Consider the following 27599-nt stretch of genomic DNA (forward strand, 5'->3'; position numbering starts at 1 on the left):
CAGGAGGTAGGGGGACATCAGCTCCCCCATGGGCTCAGTCTGGGTGGAGGCCTCAGACCAGCCCCGGTTAGCCTTGTTCCCCTGGGCAGAGGTCCTAGCAGCACTCCTCGTAGACACCATTCTGAGCTGCTGTTTGTAGACCTGTGTGGTGTCTACTCCCTACCCCTACAGGAGTCCCACTCCTGGCCCTCCCGGCCCACCCGCTGGCGCGAACGCCTGTGCAAACGCCGGCGCGCTCTCACAGAACACGCCTGTTTGCGCACTCTGTTCGCGCTGCACGGCTCAGGAGCGCGGCTCCCTACCGGCTCAGCTATATGGGACCCAGGGGGCTTCCCCTCCGGATGCGGCTCAGCTGTGCCGGGTCCCTCCGCCCTACTTACCTTTGGGGGATCAGCTGTTGCTGCCCCCGCTGCCGATTCCTCTGCTGCTGCTGCCGCCGCCGCCTCCGATCAGTCAGTTGGTTAAGGGGGCACACGTGCGTGCGCGACACACGTGTGCCTGGCTCCTCTCCTTCCCGCTGCTGGTTCCCGAGCTGCTTGCCCCAGCAGTAGGAAGCTCCCTGCCCCAATGCTTGCCCCTCCCCCACAGCTCTTTCTAAGCCCCCTGCCCTGGGGCCAGGAGTTCTCTGCTGCCAGGGCAGGAGGGCATTGTCCCCACCTGGGCTCTGCTATCGGAGCCCGCCCCAGCAGCAGGCAGCTCCCAGGGGCACAGAGCAATCTCTCAGCCCCTGCCACGAGACAGCTGTCTTCTGGCCCGGTGCTCCCTGTGAGCCCCTGGCCTACCACCCAGGAAGAGCCTAGAGCTCCCCCTGGCTGCTGCAGGGGGCTGGTGCAGGGCTAGAGGGGCAGGAGCAGACTGCTGCTAGGAGCAACAAATCTGTTCCCAAATGGGCACACATTTAGATGCCTACCCAGGGTAGGTTTACTCTGGAGTAAATTACTTGGAGTAAACCCATCCAGCAGCATTTGCATGTGTAGATGTGCCCTATGTGTACTATAGTATTTCTCATCAGATCTCCAGTGGGTATTGGTTCATACACTTCTCAACTTTAAGGGACTATTCCAGTTGACACCAGCTAAGCATCTGGTCACCAATATGCAGTGAAAAAAAGCATCCTCCTGCAACCTAGTACAAAAACCCAATACAGCAACAATGTACGAGTTTTCCATACATTTTCAAAGGAAGGAAATTAACATGTTTTTAAATTGTGGCCTGGTATGTGCATGTTTCCCTGGCAATATCAGAAAGCTCCTGCAGTGAAACAATAGATTTTGGAGACCTAGAGCCTAGCAGCAGCTGCACGTCCTGCTCGGACTGTTTGTGAACATGCTCCACCCACCAGGTCTCTCATGCACAATCCAAATCTGAAAATACGGCGGCAAAGACACTCCAGAATGTCCACCTGGCTGTGATCTAGACCTCAGTCTCTGGTGTGTTTGAAAGTGGTTTCTGGGGACAATCCTGGAGCATTTTCACTGATGTATTTCTGGGTTTGGAACGTGTGAACTGGAGTAGATAGTTCAGGCTGTTTCAGATGGGCCACGTTGCCTCCTGCAGGCCTTCCAAGATGAACCCTGTAAAAGCAAGGAAGCCATTTCCATTGGCAAATACATAGACCACTTCAAATATAACCCAAACTCCAGACTGTAAGTTTTGTGGGTCCAGTTTGCCCTACCCCTTGTGCAGTCTGTTAGAGCAGCATAGAGGGAGTGTATAGTGCTAACACTGGCGATATGTAGGGGGCGCATGCGCACCCCCTGAGATTGGCGGTGCACTCCTTGCTCGCCACCCCCTCCCTTGCTGCTGGCACCACCAGTGGCATCTGTAGGCAGTCCCCTATTGCCACTGGCTGCTGCTGACGCTGTCGGCGGTGTCTGTGGGTGGTCACCAACCGCTGGTCGGCATCCCCTTTCCCCCCTCCTCCGACAGTGCCATGGCTGCCTGTGGGAGCTCAACATGCTCCCCCCCCCCGCCCCTGCCTCTAGGGGCATGTGGCATTCATGAGTGCTGACACTGATTGCACCCCCACTTTGATCTGGTCTGAGTGACTGAATCAGGTGATGAGTGACAATGAATCACACCTTGTCTTGGCCCATTTCTGTGCAAGCCTCCTCTCTCTGGGGGGAGGGGGGATGCATTTGATGTACTGTCTCTATAGAGAGCAAGTTCTTGTGTGATTCAGGTATCTTCAGTACTTTTCCTGCAGCAGACTGTGTGTTTTGGTACACATCAGAACAGCGCTTGAAGGCAGAGAACAGAGCTCCAGTCCAAGTGCCACTTGAGTTTGGGATTGGAACTGGAAATGCAATCAATCAAGTTTAGCATGAAACTATTTTGTGGGCCATTGTTCTCTTTCAGAGATTAAGAGTAAAAGGCCTCTTGCTGTCCCTGGATGAGCACAGATATGCTTTGAGACAATATATCCTTGCTCTGGAGTGGTTTATAATGAAGCTTGTGATAGCCAGTAAATGTTTGGTTAGAGTTTCACAGTTTCATAGTTTTTAGGGGCTAGAAGGGACCTTACAGCTCATCAGGTCCAACCCCGTTTGGGTAGGAAAGACCGCTGAGGTCAGATGACCCCAATATGACAGGCATCAAGACACTTTTTGAAGAGGACTGTGGGTGAGTGCTGGTAGCCCCACATAGTGAAAAGAACTTAAAGAAACCTGCCCATTCAAGAGCAGAACTGAGATATTTTGCCATCTAGATCTGCTCTGCACCCATTGGACCATACTGTACAACTTAAGAGGTGGTGGGGTGCTGCATACTGCACAGGACACATCAGTAAGGGCCACACTTCCTGGGGGCTGCACTATTGCAAGATAGTAGGCTACCCCCCACCCACCCTGCTGCACTGCATGTACAGGCAGCCATTGCAGCATGAGGGAAGGTTGGGGCTCCCTGCACTTCTCGCATGGATGCTCCTCACCTCATCTCTCGCACTGCACTGTGCCACAGGCTCCCTTGGCACTGTGGCCTGCATTGCCTCGCCTCCTGACCTGAAGTAGGAAACTAAAGCTGAGAGAGGGAGCTTGGGGATCCTGACTGCAGCAACAGCCAGAGCAATAGTCTCAGGGCCACAGATTAACCCTTCCCTGGCCATATACCTCACAGCCCTGTTGCACATCAATGATTTACCAATGGAATGGTAAACACACTTGAATTATTTGCTGGAGTAAAAGAGAAGGGAGCCATCTATTCCCCATTTGGAAGTTGTTCCTAATGATGTGCTTGACTACCTGCTGTTAAATGTGTGTGTTTTGTTTGTTTTATATTGAACCTTAAAGGTAGGTAGTGTGCACGCCCTACATTTTGATTCTACAGCAGAACATTATGTTGCAAAGAGGCAACCTTCCATGTAACGCTCATAAATCATTTAAATTATTCAGATTACTATCTAATGATGATAAAATAGCAAAAACCATTGTCATACTTGGCAATAACTAATTTGTCTTAGGCAACAGTGTCATGCAAAGCTGTTTGGAATGAACTTGCACTAAATACTGACACAAAAGTGAAGCAGATGATAACCTTGATGGAAATTTCCTTGCAGAAGGCAAAGAATGGCTGTATTAAGACTTATTCCCAGGGCATAATCTCTGCTTAGCTTCTGAAGACTTTGCAGCTAGGTTTGGGCCCCAATCTTAGGTCACTGCACACCCACAGGGTGGTGAAACACAGCCTGGTAAAGTTCTCTGTGGCAGAATCCTGAGAAAATCTTGGGGAAGGGAAAAAGAGGTTGTATATCTGCCTCTCCAACCAGGTGATAAAAGGCACAGGCTCCAGCACATCCAGGAACTAGGAGATGACATAGTGGAGATATACACAATGGCTTGCCCACTATCTCCACGTTAATCTACGTTAGTTCTTCCTGGGATCTCTCCTATGTATGACTACTGGCCTTTCCAAATGAAAGCAGCTGTGGCTGCTGTGCTTTTTTGCTGATGCACCGGGCTGTCAACATACATCCAGTCTGCCTGATGATGAGGTTCCTCTGGGCAATTTAGAGGCAAAAAGGTCTGGATTATGCATCCTAAACGTATTTAGGTAGTAAAAAGTTCAGGTCAGGGCAAGATGGCAACACCTCTTGGCACGCACATTACCAGAGCTGTAGGACCCTAAATGATTTTACTGCAAAAACTGGGCACCTTCAGACTCAGGTGCTTATAGTTAGCAAGGGTCATGTGGATCACATGAAACTTAGACTTAAGTACCATATTTTCTTGTACCCCCTACCTCCCTGAATCCAGGCCTGTGTGTTAAGCCGGGAAGCTGATTTTCTGAGTGGGACAGAAACACATTACTTTGATTCCTGTTCCAAAATGCTGAAACTGAGGGAGACAGCTGACTTAATGGCTCATTGTTCTTCACTCCGCAGGTATTAACAATCATTTCTCTTTTTCAATGGTCTTGGTGTTCTACAAATCAAATCAATTTTGCTGTGTGCTGTGCTCCTGGTGTCTCTCTGCCTACTTCAAGTCCTGGAAACTCTTTAACTCTTTTCAAAATCATAGATCCATCCATAGAAATCAGTTTTCAGCAGCAGCTGGGGTTTGAGTTTCAGTTAAGCGGGAAAGGGAGGGTGGGCCAGATGAACGTTAGGCTCTGTCCCTGCTCTACAAAGCTGGAAAAAATCTTTTGTTCTTCATTCTGCCTTTCAAGACAAGCTGTGCATTAATCTCAGGGGTATGTTGTATGTGATAAATCAAAGTATTTAAATTCTTTTTGAAATGCAATTTTAGGATTTTGTCCCACATTGATTTAGGAGAGTGAGAGAGATGACTGATTCTTGGGCCTGTGCTATGCCTCTCATTTTCTTGCAGTAACTTTTTATTAGCTGCTAATATGAACTTGCCAAATATCACTTAACTAAAATATTGCAACTTCTTATGCCGTATAGTGGCGAAGACCTTAACCAGCAATTTACAGGCCCAGTTTAACAGCCCTGCCACAGGGATGGTCCAGGGGCTGTCTTCTGGGAATTAATTAGTACAACTGATGCCTTCCTCATTATTTGGAGACAGGACTGACTTTCAGAACACTAAAACCTCTAAACCACAGAAAGCTCAGTTCTCTAAACAGGCAGTAATACTTATACAACCATGCAACCTCTCCCGGATGTTTAAGCCTATTAATATCTTTCACTGACTCTTCAGATTCTTTTTCCTTCCTGGCCACCATCTCTAATGCCTTTCCCCAGGGTTTTCACTGTGGCTGCAACATGCTCAGTTCTGCTTCACTTTTGAAAGGTACTTAGTAATGTCTTTTTTCTTTAGGAGTACAAGCTGATTTTGACCACACTCACCAAATGAGCCCCCTCCACTGATGGGAGCTTGTTTCCAGCTGGGGATACTGTAGACTGAAAGAGTCTCCTATAGAAGAACCTGACATTTTTCTACTCCCTCTGTTCCACCATTATGGTGCAGGGGCAGATCTAAAGTGGGTGTGGTGGTATGGTCTCATCCCACCTTTTTGGACAACACCATAGGAGCAACAGCTGGAGACCTCTGTAAGTTTCTGAAACAGGTAAGAATTCCCTTCCTCTCCTCCTCCACCTTCAGCAGCACCTCCCATCCCTTACCCCACCCACTGCTACCACTGTTTCCAGCTGAAACAGGGGCAGAGGGAGTGCCAGAGCTTCTCCTGCCTGTGTCCAGCTAGGCTGCATGGGGAACTGGTCCTTTGGGTGTTTTCTGTCAGCCTGGGAGCAGGCATGAGGAGGGGGAACCGAGATGTGGTTGCTGCTGAGCCAGGCTCCCCACATGGCCTGGCTGGAGCGGGGCAGAAGTAGCTCTGGAATTCCACTGCCCCAGGTCTGCTGTGAACAGCTGTAGTGATAGTCAGGGGAAGGGAAGGGATGTGCTTCCTACTAAGCACAGAGGGGTAGGGAAGGGGTGCTGAGAGCAGGAGGGAGTCGGGTTCTTACTTGATCAGGAACTTAAAGTCTCCAGCTATTGCTCCCACAACACGATCCACCTACGCCAGTGGGGGTGGGAGGAAAATTGGGAGTGAGGATGCAGCCGCCCCTGTCACCAGTCACGGCTTCTAAACTGATCTGCCTATGGCATGGCACAATCAGGTATTCTGTCTTTGCCTTTCCAGTACAGTGCTTCTTCTGCAGTCAGACTAAAGCAGTTAAGTCAGCTAGCACAGAGTCTTTTTTTGGCAAGTGTGAAAATAAGACAAAGCATCACACAGCTGACAGAGCAAAGGTGATGTCAATTCAAAGGCAAGCTGACAAGGACAGGCTTCTTACCACCTGGTGAGTTTCCAGCACAAAATGAGAGCAGCTGCCTGTTCCTGCAGCTTGCTGCCCTCAATTCCACCTCAGTCTTGTAGGACTCTGTCAGAGATAACAGGATTAGCAGCGTTCTGCATCAGCCACTGCCCTCTGCAAGGCAAAAGGAAGCCAGGGCAGAATAAGTAAGTACTTATCCTAGTGAGCAAAGAGGTGATTCAGGCCTCCTTTTCCTTGCTTTATTGTCCATGGAATGCATGTCATACTATGGAGGGCTCAGCCCACAGCCACGAGCTGTGGCTTACTGGCATAGAACCTGCTGTGTTCACTTACACAGAGTATAAGTGAATAGATTTGCTTAAAAAAAGAATAGAAAACATATGGAAAAATGGTTTGGTAACAGAGTTCTGGGTATATGTATTTAGTAGCTAGTGTTTAGACAGAAGAAATGGATTATTTTACTTAGTTACAACCCCAAGATTATAGCTAGGTTAGGGACATTTAGAAACAAACCCCATATTTTACCAAAAATAAAGAATTCTTGGAAGCCCTTTCCCTGTATACTTTGTCTATTTGTCTTTTAGTAAGTATCTGTGTTGTTAATTAAGTACACACCACTTCCCATGCTCCCTGAAGACTATAGTGCAAGCTCCTTGGTGCATTGGTCATGCCTTCTTATATTCTTAGAAAAGGGTCTGGTAAATGGTAGGTGCTAATGACAAACAAATAATTTTTGCACAGTCACTACTCTTATCTTTAAATAAAGTGATATCAAGTTTACTATTTCATATCAGTGAAAGAAATGAGCTCATGACAATTAAACTTGGTTTAGTTTCACCTTCAGGTTAGCTCAGGGGTGGGCAGAGGGCCGCTTACTGAGTTGTGCCAAGCCATCGAGGGCCACATGATTGGCAGCTAGGGGCAGATAAATATTAATTTTCTAAATTTTTGAGGGGCCCCGTGGGCTGGATAGAATGGCCTGGTGGGCCACATCTGGCCTGTGGGCCGCATTTTGCTCACCCCTGGGTTAGCTCCTAAATGCTAATGATGCATTCACATTCTACATTCTGCTCATTATGGCTAGGGACAGACATTAAAAAAGCCTGAGTCTGAATTGATTCCATCTTTGCAGGTTAGCCTAACCTGGCTAGGCTGAATCAGTTTGTAACTGTCCAGGCATCCCAGAAATGCAGGCACTTGCCTGCAGTGGCTCAGGCTAGAAACCAGGGGTTGCTAGAGCAGCCCTCCCTTTGCTTCCACAATGCTAAGATGACAGGGTGTGGCCAGACCCTGGCAGGATGCTCTGATTAGGGAGGGGTACTCCCCCTCTGCTTGGTAACAGCATTTATCATCCCATCAGAAAACAAAGCCTTTCCCATTAGTTCAAGCTCTTCTTAAACAACTTATTCCAAAGAAGAAAAGGAGGGACATTAGCAGCTGCCCTGTTGATTAGTTCCAAAAAGCTGTAAGTGGACACAGTCCTGTCTCCCACAGCACCAACCGCAGCCAGCATGTGGTCTGCTAGCTAATGCTGAGAGGTGCCTGTGCAAGGCAGAGAGGAGGGAAAATCCCTGCTTAGCAGGGAGTTAGGAGGGGTGGGGGGAGCCAGGCAGACACCTACAGTCTCTGGCAGAACTGCAGACAGGAAGCAGAAGGGAGGGAGAAGCTCTACTGTGGAACAGAGCCCCACCCAACCCAGAGAGCATGCCAGGATGCTGGGGGAGTTTGGTTTAACTTAAATCAGGAAGGGGTCTGGGACAGACATTGCATAAACCAGTATGACCCAAATCAGTTAAGTCTGATAATACATTCAACCAGATTTCCCCTCAAACTGGTTTAAATCATTTTCAAACTGGTTTATGCATACTGAACATCTGTTGTTATGGGTTTAAACCAGTTTCTGATCACTTAAATGAGGTTGTGTGTAATTCATAGATGCTAAGGTCAGAAGGGACCTCAATAGATCGTTGAGTCCGACCCCCTGCATAGGCAGGAAAGAGTGCTGGGTTCAGATGACCCCAGCTAGATGCTTATCTAACCTCCTCTTGAAGACCCCCAGGGTAGAGGAGAGCACCACCTCTCTTGGGAGCCCATTCCAGACCTTGGCCACTAACTGTGAAGAAGTTCTTCCTAATGTCCAGTCTAAATCTGCTCTCTGCTAGTTTATGGCCATTATTTCTTGTAACCCCCAGGGGCGCCTTGGTGAATAAAACCTCACCAATTCCCTTCTGTGCCCCTGTGATGAATTTATAGGCAGCCACAAGGTCGCCTCTCAACCGTCTCTTGAGGAGGCTGAAGAGGTCCAGGTGCCCTAGTCTCTCCTCATAGCGCTTGGCCTGCAAGCCCTTAACCGTACGAGTGGCCCTTCTCTGGACCCTCTCCAGGTTATCCACATCCCTCTTGAAGTGCGGCGCCCAAAACTGCACACAGTATTCCAACTGCAGTCTGACCAGCGCCCGATAGAGGGGAAGTATTGCCTCTTTGGTTCTGTTTGTCATGCATCTGCTGATGCACGATAAAGTGCCATTAGCTTTTCTGATGGCTTTGTCACACTGCCAACTCATGTTCATCTTGGAGTCCACTAGGATGTTTGTCCCTAGTCTATTAGTTCCCAATCCTGCAAAGGTGCCGGTGATTAACATTATTAAAATTAGTAGTCCCTTTGAACTGAATATGTAAAGTTAAGCATGTGTAAGTGTTTTCAAGATTGGGGCCTTGCTTGATAAACACATACATTTACTTGACAAACATTTAGGTTAGGCACATGAATTATTTTTCTTGCTTTTTTTTTTTTATCTACATTTCAAATAAAATCTTAAAACTAAAAAATCCAAAAAACAAAGACTCTAGTTGAATTCACTTTTGTTCACCTTATTTTTAGCACTTTTCACAGATTATGCAAAAATAAAGATAAATTTTATTTCAGGTTTTTGCTCATGGGCAAAGGACTGCATTGTTTGAGGCAAACAGGGGACTCACAGGGAACATTTGTTTATAAACTTAGTTCTACTTGTAGAATGTAAGGAAAACAATGGGGAATTTTGGTGCTACAAAAATACAAAGGGACATCTCTTGCTTTGTAGGCTAAAATCTTGTTTCAGCTTTAAACACTTAACAGATATACGAGTAAAGGTGGCAATAGAAATAAATGTATACAGGTTCAGTGCAAACATGAATAATGACTGCTAAAGAATCAAATCCTTGAGCTGGGTTACCAGATTATGGGGGTGTAGAAATCTTCTTCTTGACTCCACTTAATTTAGAGAAGTTTCTCACTGGGTTTCTATAAGGCAAACGGCTATTTCTATATTGGAAAATAACTTTAATAGGTTTGTTTTTGTGAGATTGTGACCCATAAATGGCTTGATAAAGTGACTTCCTTAATCCACTGTACAAAGCTTTTATGCTCTACTACATAAAAGAGTGAGAGAGTCCAGGGCTTGTTCCAGTGATTCTCAACCAGGGTGCTATAGCACCCTGGGTGGTTTGGGATCCTTTCAGGGGTGCTGCAGGGTGCCATGCAATGTTTGCATACCTAACGGTACTAACGTGTTTCACAAGTTAAACCCAGAGATTTCAAATAAAAATCCATAGCTTTAAAAACATTCTGACCTGTTGTGGTCCAAATTCTTTCCAACAGAAGAATTAGTTTATTATTTTTCTGTAACCCAAAAAAAAAAAAAAAAAAAAAAGCTGGCATTTTCTGAGGAATGCTTCAGTGAGTCTAAGGAGAGGTGCCTTGAGTCTAAAAAAGTTAAGAACCACTGGTTTATCTATACCACATCAACAGATCTCAGAGAGGATGGGATTTAACACATCCCACCTGAGACTACTGATGCACTCCAGAAGCAAAATTAATCTGTGATGCTCCTGTGGGCTCATCCCTGGCTTGCTCTCTCAGAGCTACCAGGGACCAAGAGATTAGGAGCGGAGACTGGTCTAGAGCAGTCTTATGGAAGAACTTCTGGCAAAGAGCATGCCAGCAGACAGAGACAGGCAAGGGGTACTCAGTCCTGTCCTGAAATTCACTGCTAATGCATATAGTAAAACCCAAAGCCTACAAACCTTGAAGTTGGAAACACTTAATGAGGGAGAATGGAATGAGGCTCTGGGAGAGCTGAGGGTTCCATAATTTAAAACTATTAAATGGAAACTTAAATTGACAGGAAGGGTGAGGAGTGGAAAGAGAAGCCTGATGTTTTGGAAATCATAGTTCTCTACAGTTGAACAGTTGCTGTTAGAGCACTTATCAATATTATCCAATTTTATGTATTACAAAATATTTGGCTCAGGGCTTTTAATCATGATAAAAGCTACTATAAGCTCTACTTACCCGCATAAAAGTATACGGCATTATACACATACTTGTCACATATTTACAACTTAGCCTTTTCTCTTGATCATGTCTCCCTTCACCTAGTCATTGGCAATGTATTTGTACCATCTGCACTCAGATAAATGTGAATATTAAAAACACAATGAGCCATCACCTTCACCTGGTTGAAGACCACATGCATGGAGAGCCAGAGATACTAGAAGTGTCTGCTGTTTTGGGGTATCCAATCTGTCTCTCCTAGGGTCTGATTTTTCAGAAGACTTGGCCATATGTAAGCAGACAAGGTTCCTTGGGTGAATTTGATATCTTTTATTAGACCAACCTAAATGGTTGAAGAACAGTTATCAAGCAAGGTTTCGGGTTAAAAAAACCCTTCGTCAGGCTAAGGAAGCTGCAGCAGTCAGTGTGTGCTCTTCCTGGATGGAATGAAAAGTAAAGAAGCCAGGGGCTGGGCTGGGCTGGGCTGGGGAGTCAGTAGCCAGGCAGATTATAATGTATCAAAAATCCAATGTCTATGTTTAGTCCATGATCTCTAGTATCCAGCAGGTTGATGAAACGGAGCTCATAGGCTTGTCTCTGGGATGTGTTGTGTAAATTTCCCTTGAGGATCAGGACTGAGAGATTGGAGAGAGAGTGGCCCTCCTGTGAGAAATGTGTCCCCACCAGTAATTGGGTATTTCTGTTTTTGATGGATTTCAGGTGTGCGTTCATTCTGGTGCACAGTTGTTGTCTGGTCTCTCCTACATATTTTCCATCAGGGCATTTGGTGCATTGGATGAGGTATACTACATTCCTGGAGGTGCAGCTGTAAGATCCTGGGATGCTGATGGCTCTGTTGTGGGGTGTAGTAATAGCGGGGGTGGTGGAGATGTGGGGGCAGGTTTTGCATTTCTTGTCCTGGCACGGTCTGGATCCTTTTGGTGTGTTCTGGGGTTGAGGAAGTTTGCTTCTGGTGATGAGGTTGGCGAGGTTCGGTGCTTGTCTGAAGGCTAGGATGGGTGGCTCTGGGAAGATCTTTTTAAGAATAGGGTCTCTTTCTAATATGGGTTGCAATTTTTTGAGGATTTTTTGTACAGGTTCAAGGGATGGGTCTTTGGGTGAATTTTATATTTTTTATTAGACCAACCTAAATGGTTGGAGAACAGTTATTAAGCAAGCTTTTGGGTTCAAAAACCCTCCGTCAGGCTAAGGAAGCTTAGCCTTAGACCAACATGGCTACAACCTAAACCCCTGGCCATATATAATACTTTCTCCATTCAAAGCACAGCTTCCACCAGATTCAGCTGCAGCCATTGAGTGCTCAGCATTTCTTTAATACAGAACTGGGTGCCTGAAGCTTGATATTCACAAGCAGAACACAACTGGTGGCCGCCTGTGAAAAGGTTTGGTTTAAGTGACTTGTTTCATGGGTCATTTGAAGTATCTGGGAGTAGAGGCAGGGATAGAATCCCATTCCATAGGGTAGCATTCAGCTATGAGACCATTGTTCCTCCTTCTACTATTTCTGCCTCATCTACTAAGCATTTCTTAATTTTTGCAAGAAATCTGGGTTCTTTTTGAAAGAGCTTCTTTGACTATTGAAGGTGGATTCAGGCCCAGTTTAAGTCTAGTCTATGCTAGACAGTCATAGGACAGTCTTGCTCTTGCAATTCTAGGGAACATGCAACAAAGCTTCCCTCTCACCCCCTAAGATAACTTTGGTAAATGTCAGAAGAGGGACAAAATGGAAATAGGACTCCTTAACACTGGGACCTCTTATTCCAAAAGAGAGGCTCAGAGGGGTGGGGGGGTGGATTTGATTTTTTTCAATAGCATGGTGGACAAACACCATTCACCTAGTATGGAAATTTCATTTCATGACATTTCTGGTCAAACAGCTGAATGTTTAAGTAACTGATAGCTATCTTGTAATAAGCATCAGGGAGCCTCTATAGGCAGAGCTAGCACAACTTTCAATAAGCAGAATGTTTAAATATTATCTTTTGGATTGTTGTATAAAGTGGTAAACCCAGAGACACTGCATTCAAACAGTTATGAGTAGTGGAGGGCAAGGAAACTTTATATATAGCTATATCCCAGAAGCTATATCATCCGTGCACTCATTTCTTATTCATACAGCCATCAATGTGGCAGCCTTTATTTTAAGGCCAAGTTCCTACATCTTAAAGCTTGAGGAACCAAGTGATTGAGATTTCATTACAATATGCTAATATATGTATACTTACTTGGGGGGTGGGGATTCTTGAAAATTTGTTGTTTAAAATAGTATGACACTTAAATTATATGGAAAAAAAATAATGTCAATCAAAACAAACATGTTTCTTGGACATAGAGAGAAAAATAAATAAGTTAACTTAGAGTAATAACTTAACAGAAGATAGTACATCTGAAAAATTTATCGAGAGTTGTCCATCCTCAACAGATGCACCACACCGGTGTTATAAAGATGAGCTATTACTATGCCTGGACATATTTACATACACTAAGTTTACTAATGAGCGAGTTTTGGCCTCCACAGTATTTCTTATGAACTTGGCACAATTGTTTGATCAGTAACAGCATAACTTCTTTCCTTTTCTCTCTTTAATTATGACAAGAAAATAATTCAAGTTTCATCATATTTATTTGGAGATTTTTGTCCCAAACCATGAAGTAGTAACAAAGAACACAGGAAAAAATCATCTAAACAAGTCTAACATTCTGCTTACAGACTGAACATTTGCTATATTTTTCTTTCAAAAAAAGAAACCTTGGACTGGAAGGCCTAATAAGATGGTTGCAGAAGTATGCCAGAGAGACTTCCAACCAGAGCTAAGCAGAAGTTTAGAAAAAGCTTTTTATTTTCCATTCTCTAAAAAAATTGCTCATGCATAACATCTGACTGATAACACTGGAATTCCAAACATCCTAAACAAGGTTTTAATTATCACACTCTCTTTTAAAGAAAGAGCAATGTTATATTAACTATAAAAAGTTGCAGCTTCTTCCCAAAAACTTTAGCAAAAACCCCTTGCTGAAAAGGGGAGAGAGTTTGCGCCTAGGAAGATTTGAACATTTTGCTATTCAGAAGTTTTAATGAAGAAACTGCATTCATTTTAAAGGCACCATGTATATATTTCAATGAAATAAACATTTCAAAGTTTTCATCCTTGTTTCTATGCAAAGCATGGGCTTTAAGGACAAAGCAGGAGTTTGTCTACCATTCATTATTACAAAAATAAATCCCAGTGGCTCCAAGTTGTTGGCAACAGGATGCAAAAATGGATGTGCTTCACCTATCTGTTATATTCCTGATGGTGTTGGATAGATTCCTGGATGTTGGGAAGCTGTGTTTGATGGATTATGCAAAGTGGTCTCCTTGTACACAAACCAAGCATTTCCTCCCCACAAAATCATGTTAAGTAATCCAAAAACCTATGGGTTAAAAAAAAAAAAAAGGTAAAAATTAAGAACCTCCTTAAATGCAAGTAGCAGCATTTGGTTTACAGCATTGAAGCACTCTGCAACTATTAATAGCCCAGTTAATGATCTTTCTTCTGTAAGGGTCTGCTAGCAGTATCACAGCAGGATGGCTGGAGAGCACCCATGCTGCAGAGATCCTTGTTACCTGGATGCAAAACATTATACAATTCCCCCATTCATTGAATGAACTCTCTGTATTCCTAACAACATATTATGTTCCAATCCCCACTGGTCTAGTGAACAGCTTATTTGAACTCTACTTCTTACAGTGCAATATTGCGGGTACTGCTGTTGGCGCTAGTCCTTAAGCTTCAGCAAGAGGTGGGAGGGAAGCTGTCTATCCATTACCAGAAAATTATCGTGCAACTTTTGCTGTGCCAACTCGCAGAAAATGAATCTTTGTTTTGGGGTTTAAAGAACTTGGTAAGTGTGGTTAATACAAAGACCAGGCACAATACCAAGAATAAAAAGGAGTCAGGAATTTAGTTCTACTTAGGACAAGCAATGATCGCAAACACTGGTACTGGACAAGTCTGATTACTCCAAAGAGACTTCTTGGCTGTGAAGAGAGAAAATGTATAAGGCTAAAAGGGGAAGGTACTGGAAGAGGTATTTTCAGTAACACAGGAAGCTATTTCATGAATAAAACAGTTCTTGGCAAATCATAAGAGGAGGCAGGCATTTTACTAAGTGCTTTGCAATAGTACAAAGCCCATGAAGAATTTCAGTCAGGCCCTGAGTGGTCACCAACACCTATAAATCTTCACTGGATGAAATTCTACAGGTAGACAGAACAAGATGTCTTGCTTGCATTAGTGCAGAATGACAGCATTGCAAGGTTTTACATACATACCACAGACACATTCAGTCCTCCCATGCTGGTGACTGAAGCAAACAAACAGGTTGATCCTGGCAATTGGCAAGCTGCAATTTCTGGAACAATGCTGAGACCGGTGGCTATTTTGATATCAGTAAGTGCCTTAGCCCAGGCTGAGGTACTGACCAGCCATAGAAAGGCACCAATAACGGTAACAACAAAGTCCTACAGAAAAAAAACAAACAAATTGCTAATCAGTTACTAATTTACAAAAAAACCACACCACCACAAAACAAGAGCCACACATACAAAATTCAACCACCTTCATGTGAAGGGGAAACAACGAAAGCATCAGGCTTACCATCAAATCAAAATAAGGCATTGACAAAAAAAGCAGACAATTTAATGTTCTTGCATTCTTGGTAACAACATTGGTATACATCAGACCCCCTTACATCTCTTGTATGCTCAAGCTGTAAGCATTCAACCTAGCAGTTGAGATGGGAGGAAAGAACTTCTCTGAGTACCTGTTCCCAAAGTAGTAATTATTTAAATCAAGAGCAGCATTTCAGACAGCTCTTAGCTTAATTTATTCCCATCCAAAATGCTGCACCACTCCCTCTCTCTCTTTTAAAATATATGTAATATATATACACACATTTAAAAATAATGTATTATATTTCTTTAATTATTAGTATTATATTGTAATTATATTTTGGTATACAGGGACCATTTTGAATTGCTGCAGGGAGGGACAGGGAGAAACAAAGCCATATTAGAAGACACTCTGAAAGTTTCATCATTTTCTCAACACACTAGGAAGGGGGTGGGGAGGAAGGCATCTTGTGCAGTTCTGTACTCAGTAGCATATTGGGGTGGAGTGAACACCTTACCAGAGGCAGCCCCTGGGGACCCTATGTCATAGGGCTGCTGTGGCCAGTATGTGCCAACCCTATCCGTTAGCTGCAGCAGCCCTGTGGCACAATTCCCCACGGACAGCCCTGGGTGCCCATTTTATTCACCACCCCTTCCCCCTAAATATGTTACTGGGTGAGGAGGAGCCATACTGACTGTGGCAAAGAACACCCAAAGAACGGGGGCAGGGAGAGCACTATTCTGCTCAGTCCCCACCCCCAATCTACTGAGAACAGAGTTGCGCAGCTTCTATGGTTGGATGGCCCAGAACTGCACCTAGCATAGCAAAGACTCTGGGGAGGAAGGAGAGGAGGGGACATGCCAGTGCCCCCTGCTACAACTGGTGGGAGACAAGTCTGCTGCTCAGCTGTAGCAGCCTAAGCCCATGATACTACAGCAGCAGCAGCTGCCAGACTTCAGAGAGCTGGGGCAGGTGAGGATCTCCCCCTACCCTACCCCCTCAGCCCTCCAGCAATTGGTATGCTGCCCAGGCTCCACAGGAGCTCACTAGGCCTCTGTTTTTTTGATTGGAGTGGTGTATTAGACAACCACCATTTTGTTTTGTTTCATTCTATATTGCATAAAACCCAACAATTATTTGCACATTGAACAATAATGGCTGCTAGAACTGTGATTAATTTTTAAACTGCTCTTATTTTGCCTCCCAAAACTGGAATAAGTTATAAATACTTTTCTATGATTATAGTTACATCCATCTACAAGATAGGGACTTGGTTCTTTAATCATACTGGTATAGCAAAGATTGCAAGAGCTTTCTAATGCAGAAATGAACATGTGGCCAAGGACTTGATTTTACAGACAGGTCTCTTAAGCTACCTACCATACCACAGAAGTTTAACTTTTGTCCTATAAGCGCTCTAGTTCTAAAAGTCCTTGCATTTAAAGTTGTAAATTAGAAGTCATGTCATGTTATCCAGCTGGTCCCCCAACTTGCACAGGCAATATTAATTGTCTTGAAGGTTGTTGTCCCTCCCAAAGGAAAGCCTCTGCAGTTTATTCACACAGATACAGAAGAACTGCAGGACCAACATACAGAGAAGCTTCCCAGCTGAGATGGGTGTTTCTGCAAGAGAGAAGTCACTCCACCTTTAGCTGACTGGAAATTATATATAAATATTTCACATGTGTATATTGATTGGTTTAAACCAAGCTTTTTTTAACCAGTTTTTATTTTAAAAAGCAAAAGCAGTAAAAAAAAAAAAAAAAAAAAAAAGATAAGGGGGGGGGGTGAAGAATAGGTGACCTTCACACATCCATTCAATGCGTCTACAATTACACCATATATTTATAATTGCAGTACTAGCTTGCCACCACCCCCGCCCCCCACTGTCAGATCTGCAAGTGCAGATCTTTGGGGTCTGGCTCACATATTTCTACCAATTACTGGCCCACCTGTGCAGATGCTATTGCAGAATCTATGCCTTGTTCGGGTTTTTTTTGTCATTCAGGGTTAGAGTCACAAAGGAATTTAAGCCTAAATGCTACTGCAGGCATTTATATGCAAAACTTAAGCCCTCAAAAACTGTTATCACCTGGAAGAACCCAGGTTGTCATGAAATCTTTCCAGCAGGTGCTTGCAGTTCTGCTTTTAAGCCTGCTCAAAAGTGCCTCAGTCTTGACTCTGCTAAGTAGTTTGGCATCTCACACCAAAGTTAATCAAGATTTGCAAACTAGACAATCTTCTACTTGCATCACCTGCAAGGTTGAGCCCAGTAGATATCCTCAGAGCATATATAGCAGAATGGGCTGCACACCAACTATGGTTGGAGAGTATGGAGTCTCTTCCTTTATCCAGAAGCTTAACAGTTATCACATTTATCCAGGGTGAAAGAGACCTGGGTTCAATTCCCTGCTCTAACAAAAGGGAATTTAAACCTACATTCAGTACTTCCAAAGAAGGCATACTATAGAATTATTTCAGCAAGGACTCTATTACAAGTCTCCCCCATCCACTTAAATAAAGAGTCACACTCACTTAATGAATAATTACCCCATGCAAAACTGGTATTCAGGCATATTTGTTCCAAAACAGAAAACCACAAAAGATAATCAAAGACAAGTGACTAAAATAACTTACAGTTAGTGGGATTTTGCTGTTGCTCCGGTACACGTGCATGTACCCAACATAGAGAGCAAGGGCAGCAATACAGTATAGGAATGCCAAGACTGCAACAGCAACAAAGAACTGTGCAGAAGAGGAGAAGTCACCCACAAGGTAAGTGTCAGTCCAAGTGTTGTTGCATCGTGTGGGATTTGGTGCACTAAATAAAGCTGTATTCAGTCTGGAAAAAACAGGTCTCATTAGTGTTGGTTGCCTAATTGGAAACCTCAACATGGTCCAACTTAAAGTGAAGAAATGTTTTCAAGTAATCCCAGCTGTTCCTCAGAACAGCCGAGTTTTCTGACTACCAAATGAAGTTGCACACTCTTTAAAATATTTTTATGCATTAAAACCTCAGTGCAGAAATTGCTACAAGGTGCATTTAAAACAAGTGGCCAAGGAAAATTATGACCTAAATTTAAGCTATTTCAAATTTAACTACTTTGAGCTTATTTAAACATACTAGTCCCAGGTACAAGATACTGATCAGGACTCACCAGCCATAAGGCAAGTTCAGTAGTCAGCAGAGCTGTTGATAAACAGAACACAACCCTCAAGACTACTCAATAAGCAGACCAATTAAATAAATCCATCCTTCCCCACCCCTCACCCAACCAAATGGATGATTTACCCTGGACACTGGAGCAGTGAATCCTACAGGCTTTACTAGTTAGTAGCAGGCACCAGCTAGAGCTTCAGGCTCATGCTAGGTCCCAAATCATGCTTAAATGACTGGAGCCTTGGCCTGACTTTCTTCCTCATTTCTCTAGCCTTCCTTGTTCATCTTTGCCAAGGGGTCTGCTTACTAGTTTTTGGTCTCCCTCTCCCATCTCTACAAAAATATTGTTCAGTTCTTGCTGCAGTTTGTTACAATAATTACAACCTTAAACTTGTCATACTAGTTGGAATCCACTAACTATGGAAAATATTATGTATATTTTCCTATTCAGCCCTTAGACTTTTTTCTGTAATGGGGAAAGCATTTTGTTTAAGTTTGGTCCTTCAGTATAACTAAATCTAATCCACAGAAAAAACCCCAGAAGACTACTGTAATTAGGTTTTACTCCCTTCCCCCAAACATAATATTTCATGAGGGGAGTCAGTAGTATTGAGTTCAAAGACAAGATCAATAAGGATACAAAAATGAATGGGACTCCAGGAAAAAAAAAAGATTTAATTCGGGTATCAAGATACACAATCTGGAGTATTCACAAGCATCTTCAGTATTCACATCTGTATGACTACTGAAAAGCAAACCAGATGCATGTTTTAGGGAAACATTAACCAGTATGGGAAACAGTAATTAAAACAAGTCAAAAAGAATGAGCTCACCTGAACGGATAGGCAAAAACAGCTGTAGCTGTTTTGTTTATAGCACCTTGGCAGGAAACTAAAATTGTAGTTGCACCTTTATAGCCTCCACATGTGGCAAAGGCAAAGATGGAAAAAATCTATAGAAATGGATAGTGTGTGTTAGTACCAGTTTTCACACTCAAAGGAGTCACTAGGAAGAAGATAAATCATTGACAAAGCTTTTGCTCATCAAATTCAACTTCCCCAAGCAAGTCACCCAGTAAAGCAGGGCTCTATTAGGCAAGTTTTGAAACACTAGTCTGCAAAGCTGTTGATAAGCAGTTAACCTGTTTCTCAAGCTCTGATACACATATGCATCATTATACTTACAAGATTTCTTCCTTTGCAGGCAGTACAAACTCAGCGTTTAAACAGATTGACAAGAAATGTGCATTTCTTGTCATGTCAACTGAGATGCTTTGGATTTAAACATACCACCACTTGAAAAAAAGCAAAGTCAACTTAAAAGTGAAACTGATTGTTTGTGGTGAGTACTTGTTGCACTCCCCACTTCTGAGTAGCATAAACAGGGAGGGGAAAAAAATAAAAGGGTCAATTTAAGTGACCCAGGATACTTGCAACACAATGATAAGAGTCTGTTTTTAGAACTATTTTTGAGATCAGCATTTATCATTTAACTTGGACTGCTTGTGTCCAGAGCAGATTACTTGCGCACTTGCCCAGAGAAACAGAGCCTGCCTTCAGAAGTGCCAGGCACACACAGCTTCCCATTAGGGGAAGTGGAAGCAGCAGGTGCTCACAACATCGCTTATAAAGCTACCACAAACCCACAGCTTTCACATCAATGAAACTCAGCTTTTACACGCAACTTTCTGAATAGCTTTTAATTTTCTCTTACTCAATAAACCTGCCCCTACACACACCCACCCACCCACCCGAACACCCACTACACAAATAAACCCCATCTGCAGCATAGTAAATCTACACTTATTTTCCCTATTTTTTTTTTTAAAAGTGGAGGGGGTACATAGATCTCTTGGAAATAGTGGTTAGCAGACAATGGGTCATACTTATTGGTTAGATGCAACATACTACCACCTTCACAATTCACATAAATAAGTCAGGCCCAAGCCAACGCCACTCAGCTGAAAGCACTGGCTCTTATCAGACAGAGCCCTATAAGCCAAGCCCGGCAGCCATGGGGCAGGACGTAGAAACAGGAGCCTTCCTGGGCAAAAAGGGCCCCAAGGAAGAGACTCAGCCCCACTCTCTCCTCCTCTCTTATCCACCAGCTACTACAGGAGAAAACAACTCCCCTCTAGTCTTTTCTCTGCCCATCAAAACTCACCCATTCAAGGACCCTCACGAAGCCAAGGGGCTCCGTGAACAGGCTGACGTCAACCAGGAGACCGTGTATTTTCTGAGAGGAAAAAGGACAGCAATCAATCAAGCAGAAGGCGGAATTGGAAAAAGACACTGCAAGCAGCAAGAAGGGCTGGAGAAAAAAAGAGGCCCAGACAGGCCCACCTACCCTGGTCAACATCCTCCCCTGACAACCTGCCACCCCAAGTGCAGAGGTTTTGCAGGGCACCTCCCTATGTGGCCTGCCCGGCCCCGCTGCATCCAGTCACAGCGCTCCTCCGGCCCCGCCCCCGCCTGTCACCTCACAATGGGGCTGGGGGCGTGGCAGCTGTTGGGCTCCTCCCCCGAGCAGCTTGGCTGCCCTGCTCTGGAGGCCTCTAGCAGTAAAGCAGGTTGCTGCTTGCAGCCTGCTTTATTGTAGGGCCCTTGCACCAGTGTCTGCGAGGGCGCATGCACCGTTTAAGGAAATGTTCGTGGTGTGAGAGCTCAGCTGGGCTCAGGGCAGCGCTTCTGGGCCCACAGGAAGGCAGAGAGAGGCTCACAGGAAATGTGTTTAACTGTTTCATGAGCTGCAATCTCGGTTAAAGGTGGGGAGGGCGAGGTGGAGCTGGTGAGATGAGCGAGTGCAACAAGGTGAAGTGCACCTGGGCTGCGTGAGCTGCTGAGAGATGAGGAGACCTGGGTCTGCTGGGGTGGGAAGGTGGGTCTGCTGTCCTCTCTTTTTTCCCTTAAGCAATGCTCTTGAGTGCTGCTACAAGGGCTGGTGAAGGCAGCTTTGTTACAGCTCTGCTTTCCTTGTTTCACAGCCTGTCCTTGTGTGGGTAAAGCAAAGAGCCAGTTGCAGGGGGTGGTAGAGGTGCATATATAATAAAGGAAGCAGCCTTCATAGCTACATCTACAGGAAGGAGGACAGGTATCCAGCATCTTTCCCCAGGTGGTCCTCTGCTCAAATCTGCCCCAATGATCTGAGAATTTGCAGCGCTCAGTCTGCCAGATACCTTGTATGGCACCATTATGGGTTGCAGTCCACTGAGTTAGGACAGCTGATTTAAGGAGCTGCCTGGAGATGTGAGAGCACCCTTACAGACCACCTTCTGGATGTGAATGCCCCATTAGGCCTGTAACTCAGAAGCTGTCCTTGTACCGTCCTGTAAAATGGATGAAAATCATCCTGTGACCACCATATCCAAAGAACTGTATGAAATTTCAAGCAATTTTGTAGGTAGTGGGTCAATAAGGAAGTAGACAGGAGGTCAGTGTGGGGATGTGGGTTTGCAGTGCTGCTGTGTGCAGACCTGACAAGTTTTCAACTTTGTTTTATCTCACCCTCTGCTTCTACTTCCTCTTGAAGGGAGCAGTTTCCATCATCTCTCTGATGATAACATGAGGAGAAATAGTGCAAATAGTCAGAGTAGGTAATCAGATGAGATGTATGTTGGGCCATGCACTAAGTGAAACAACCCCTTGCTCTTCCCCAGAGGATCCAACTTGAGGGGGTGGGGGGAAATGGAAAGGATTATCTACCTGAATGCTGACTAAAAAGAGACAGGATACAATCCCCTCCTTCTGGGCATTTCAGCAGCAGCTCCATAGTTATGAGTAAGGTAAATTTTGAACTTAAAGCAGGGATTCTTTTTTCTGCATGAAAATTACAGCTTATTGTTCCCAATTTTTTTTAGCTCTTACTGAGTTTTGAATGAATTTTCTGAGATTTTACAAATGAACCTCTTAATTTAGGAGTTAAAATGAAAATGGATTCTTTATCCAAACCCAGTGGCATAGTTTGATTTTGGCCTTGTATGATCTTGATGATAGAATGATGCAGACTCTTTAAACTATCTATATAATTAAGTTATTGGAAGTGAGTGCATCAATTATATTAGGATTTTTTTAATCATCTGTGCTTATGATTGTGCGTCAAAACTGAAAGTTTATTTTTCAGCAGAAGATAGAGAACTAAAAATGCCATCAGAAAACTCATGGGTTAATCAAGCTCTGCCATAGTGATTATCACTTCCCATTTTCTTCAGTATGAACTAGACTCCAGGCTGCCTTCCACTGAGATCTCTCTAAGGACAGCCACTTCTTCATAGGAAAGTGAAATCAAGCTGTTCTCAGGGACATTACTGATCCCTTGTGGTGCCAGGACACAGGGATGAACTTCTTGAGGAACTGGTGAATAGAAATGGTGGCCTCCATCCTTTTGACGAGAAAAGACAGCAATAATCGTTATGAGATTATTTTAAAAGTTTATTTTTTTCTGAAGAATAAACTTTCAGTTAAGGAAAAGAAAGATGGGTGGTTAATCCTTAAAAAATCCTAAAATGTAGACTATTCACAAGTCTTATGTCCTTCCCCCTACTATATAAAAGCCCTTCTTTCTTCTAGTCCATTCAGAGTATCTGACAAAGTAGGTTGTTGCCTACAAAAGCTCATGCCTCTCTGAACCACTAAGGTGTCCTCCTCCTCCACCTTCTTCCTGAATTCAGACTAATGTGGATAACCAACTTTCTCCCTTCCCTCTCTCCCAAAAGAAAACTTATGGAATTAATTGGTTAGACACAGAACTACTGTTCCTATTGTTCATCTACCCTGATCTCTGTAGTTTCAATTATCTCCTTCCTGAATGTGAGCTGGGCACACCAATAACTGATCCTGGCTCAGAAGTACGCAAGCTTCTGTCTTTTTCTCATGGAAGATTGGACTGGAGAGGGCATCCTGGGCACTGGACCTGATGAGCTCTACAAACCTGTTGGACTCCTCCTAAGGATTCAAATAAGAACAGCTATTGTTTTGCTTTAATCATAGCCATTGTTTATGGGCATTCACCACCTTTCCCTTTCTTGGCACAAGCCCTTTTACAATACCCTTTTACTTCATTCATATGTCTGAGAGGATATTAGGACCTACCAAGACACACCCTTAGAGCCTTTAGTACTTGTTTTTAAGTCATGATGCACTTTGGGGGCTACTAGTACCTTAGGACAGAGAAGTTACAACAGTGACCTTTATTGGAAGTTGAAATGCTTCTGGGGGAGTGATGGTACTTGAATAAAAGGTGCTACCTTCTGGCCAAGAATGGAAAGAGGTGCAGAATCTGAGAATAGTGATGACAGACCAATCCTTAAAAATGGGCTTGCAGTGCTGCAGGAAATGGCATAAAAGACATGAGAAAACATTTTTAAGAATTACAGTGCAATTCCCAGGGGTGAATATATTACTTAATCCATTGCTTTCTTCTTGGGAAAAGTCCCATTATGAATCTCTGTAAGCAGGGATGAAGGGAGAACTGTATAGGAGTCATTCTTTATCTGGTGTTGTAGATTAGTGTACACTAGTATTTTCCTTCAAATTTCACAATGGCAGGAGTGCTACTTCAGGCTGGCTACTGCTATTTTAAATACATTGGGTCTACTCCTGATTCCACTTGAGTCAATGGCAAAACTCCCACTGCTTTCTATATCAATAGGAAGGAAGTTGTATTTCATCTCAACTGTGTAAATGGGACCATGCCACTCATGACCATGTTGTAAAATCATGCTCCGGCCTGTATACTCTATCTGTGATAAAGATACAGATCCTTCCTTCCTTCCTTGAATCTGAAAATGCCCAGTTTGATGTGAGTATGTATCACAGTCCTACAGAGGTGAAACTAGCTACTTTGGTCTGCCAAGATGGACAGGAAGGGGTAGGGAGGAATGCCAAGTGTTGAAGAACAGGGAGTGTAGAGCACTACAGGATGCTGCTGGTGCCCTCTAAATCGACACCCAGGCTATTGCAGTCCAATATAACAACACTTCAGTTAAATAAAGAGTAGATGAGCCCGATAAACTTCTGTAAAGAAGAGCATCTATGCCCCATAGTGGCTACCTAGAACAGGAATCAAACAAAACTCCTGGAGATGCGCTGATATGAATCCAGGTCATTTCTGGAAGCTAGAGGCCCATCAGCTGTGAAACTAAGTCAAAAGTCTGCCTGAGTCTAGATAGAGTCATAGCAAAGTAGGACTTGAAGGGACCTCTGGAGGTCCCATTGGGCCAGTGTTCTTATAGCCAACATGGTGATATGGCTAGCCTCATGTCTGGCTGCCTTTGATTCACCAGCCCAAATGATCAGGCAACTATATACAAGTGGGGATGGGATTTGGCATGAACCTGGAACAAGGATTGAATGTGTAGCTCTGGAGCTATAGTAAGGTACCTTAATAATTAAAGTTGGTTATCAAAAACAGAGCTGAAAAATCTACTGATGACATTCTCCATCCCATATCCTGACCAGTGTAGGACTGTCCCAATATGCACTGAATACAAAAGCTTAGTTTTGTTTAAATGTCTCACAATAGGGCTTTCATCACTGTCCTGGGAAACTTAGTTCACATTCTAATATAATCTTGTTATTAGGAAATATTCCTTCACTCATTTTTATCACAAAACTTATAGTTGGAGCTTCATAAACAATGCCTTTTCCCACAAATATTTTTAGAGACTTCTATCCCTCTCACCTCCTAGTTGTTATTTAGCTAAGAATGATCATGTTTACTCAAATCCAAGATAAGGGTCACCTCCATTTAAATAGCAAGAGGAAAGCTCCTTGTCTTGGATTCAAGTACAAGGTCGGGGTGGGGGCAGCAAGGGGCAGGCAGCTGCTGTGCCTCTGACTCTGACTCCAACCCAAGCTTGGCCTCAGGGTTGGGGTTAGAGTTGGAACTGCAGCTGCTGCCCAACCCCCTCCATCTGTCCTCCTGTCTCTCTTCCCCTGCCATCACCTCCACCTCCCAGCTGGCTTCCCTTGCCTTACCTAACCACTACCCATGGGCAGATCTGGGATTTTGAAAGATGAGGGGCAAATAGTGATGCATGTATAACACAACACACATTTCTACAGTTAAAGAGAATCTAGAAGCTTTGCTAATACTCAGGGGGACTAGCACTATATTATTCAGTTTAATATCAAAGCAAAAAACAAATATATTTGTTGGAATATACACTAATTTGCTAGATTATATATAAAGTTTTAAAAAATACTAGGTAAAAATAGTTAAAGTAGTCAAAAGTTAGTGTTTCATTAGTTCTGTAGTCATTAAACTTAAATGTATGTCTCTTATTCAGATTCATAGAACAAAATCTAGCCTTCTTGAGCATCTTGACAGTGCCTCCAATGCTTCACTGTCAGTCATTTCCACACATGAGTCAATATTACCACACCTGAGTTAAGGTTTTCAGCTAGAGCTAAAAATAGTCTGCAGGACTGTGAAATAGGAGAGACATTACCAAGAATGGCTAACACAGCAACATTGCAGAAGAAAGGGTAGTTTGAATAGTGGACTATCAAGACCATTAAAAAGGACTGTAGGTCATTAACACCCATGGAGCACAGTGAGATTAGCAGGTGTAGCCTTCCCTGACGTTCACTTGAACACTTCTCCTTTTCTGGCCGTTCAGATGCAGCTGTCTCCTTTCGAGTCGAGAGCTTGCCTTCCAGTAAGATACCTTGAAAGGTCCCCAGGGGTTCTCACCTGCCACATTTTGTTGTTACAGATTATTGCTGGGAGGATGTTCTTGAATCCTGCCTCTCCTGGTTCCCTCTTTCGGCTTCCTTGCCTGGATCTCCGTCTCGGGGCTTTGACACCCCTACACCCTGCCTTAAGCCAACCAGAGATGATGGTAGTCCTTGACCAAGGCTAAAATAAAGTCCATCGGCCACGGTTGGGCCTTATCCCGTATCTAATCACAGTTCTGGTTCGGACTGTGTACTGTCCTTATTCAGGCCTTGCGTTAGTGTGAAGGAGTGAGAGAGGGTAAAAGCCCCAAGGTGCCTTACATGCTGGGCAGGGGAGGTCAGGAAAAGAAAAGCAGCCAGCAGCAACAGACAGGGAAAGTGAAAGCAATCAACACTTACAGCATGGAGCGCCGACAAGATTATCATCATTTTAGCCACCCCAGACAAGTACTTGTTTAAAGAGGTTACCTTGTGTTGAGGGTGTAGTTACGTAGATACCTTGGGATACGCTCATCACAAGAATAAATTGGATGACTGGAGTAATGAAAGGCCTGTCAATCTGCCCTTGGTCCCTGATAAAAAAGATAGAATGACTGATCTAGATTCAAACTGGTGATGTATTAAGGGAGAATAACTTATTTTTTTCTAATTAATAGATTTAGTCAATTTAGTTTTTTGGGACTAAGTTTAGTTGATAAAGATAAATAGAATTGATATGATCTACTTGGAGTTTTGTAAAGCATTTGACTTTGTACATTTTAATTAAGAAACTAGAAAGAATGCAAAAATCAATATGGCATGCAGTGATTAAACTGTTTAAATCTCAAAATATAGCTGTAAATAGGACATCATCATCAAGTAAACGTGTTTCTAATGGTGTCCAGCAAGAATAAAGGTCTAGGTTCTGCAATCTGTCATCTTTGTCAATCTGGAAGAAAACAAATTCATTGATGATAAAGTCTGTAGATGACAGATGCTGGTGAAACAATGCTAAATAACAAAGAAGGCAGATCATCAACACAGAGCAATCTGCATCACTTGATAAAACTGGTTGCAAATAAATAATATGCATTTCATTACAATCATATATAAAGTCATGCTTCTAAGAACAAAGAATACAGGCAATGATTTTGGGGCGGGAGGCTCTATCCTGGAATGCAGTGACTGCTGCTGCCCTGTGGTCTGGGATGGATATTGCCCACAAGATGGCCTACAGTCTGGATCTGGCCTGGGGCACAAAATGAGTTTGACACCTTTGGTTTATAGCAGGGTAGGCAACGTTTTTTGGCCAGAGTGCTGAAGAAAACTCAATGTCTACTTTGTACAGTGCTGGAGCGTCGGCACACCACAAAACCAAAACTGGGGCGGAGAGGTACATGGCAGGATACACTGCATATTTAATACAGTTAATAATCATTAATGTTGCTTTTTTAATTTTTTTTTCCACAGTAAATACCAGGCTTTCTAAAAATTCAAAACTTGATGACAATAACTAAAACTTCACGTACTGCCTTGGTACTTGTGATTTTTTTTC

General features: G+C 43.6%; 1 protein-coding gene across 3 annotated transcripts in view; it reads right to left on the reverse strand.

Moving 5' to 3' along the window:
- Window positions 1-13178: 13178 nt before the first annotated feature.
- Window positions 13179-27599, reverse strand: part of SYPL1 (synaptophysin like 1) — a 52663-nt gene continuing 38242 nt past the window's right edge. Inside the window, exons 1-6 of one of the 3 annotated variants that reach the window (XM_006265211.4) lie at window positions 20736-21249; window positions 20553-20624; window positions 19223-19341; window positions 17867-18071; window positions 14890-15078; window positions 13179-13988 (exon numbers count right to left, since the gene is read on the reverse strand). In XM_006265211.4, coding sequence (XP_006265273.1) covers window positions 13857-13988; window positions 14890-15078; window positions 17867-18071; window positions 19223-19341; window positions 20553-20624; window positions 20736-20747 — 729 coding nt within the window. In that variant the 5' untranslated portion in view covers window positions 20748-21249 and the 3' untranslated portion in view covers window positions 13179-13856. Of the gene's footprint in view, window positions 13989-14889; window positions 15079-16609; window positions 16818-17866; window positions 18072-19222; window positions 19342-20552; window positions 20625-20735; window positions 21250-27599 lie in introns of those variants that run through there. The other 2 variants (XM_059725866.1, XM_059725865.1) reach the window with 2 other exon arrangements.

Source organism: Alligator mississippiensis, chromosome 4 (assembly GCF_030867095.1).
Source record: "Alligator mississippiensis isolate rAllMis1 chromosome 4, rAllMis1, whole genome shotgun sequence".
Classification (NCBI taxonomy): Eukaryota; Metazoa; Chordata; order Crocodylia; family Alligatoridae; genus Alligator; species Alligator mississippiensis.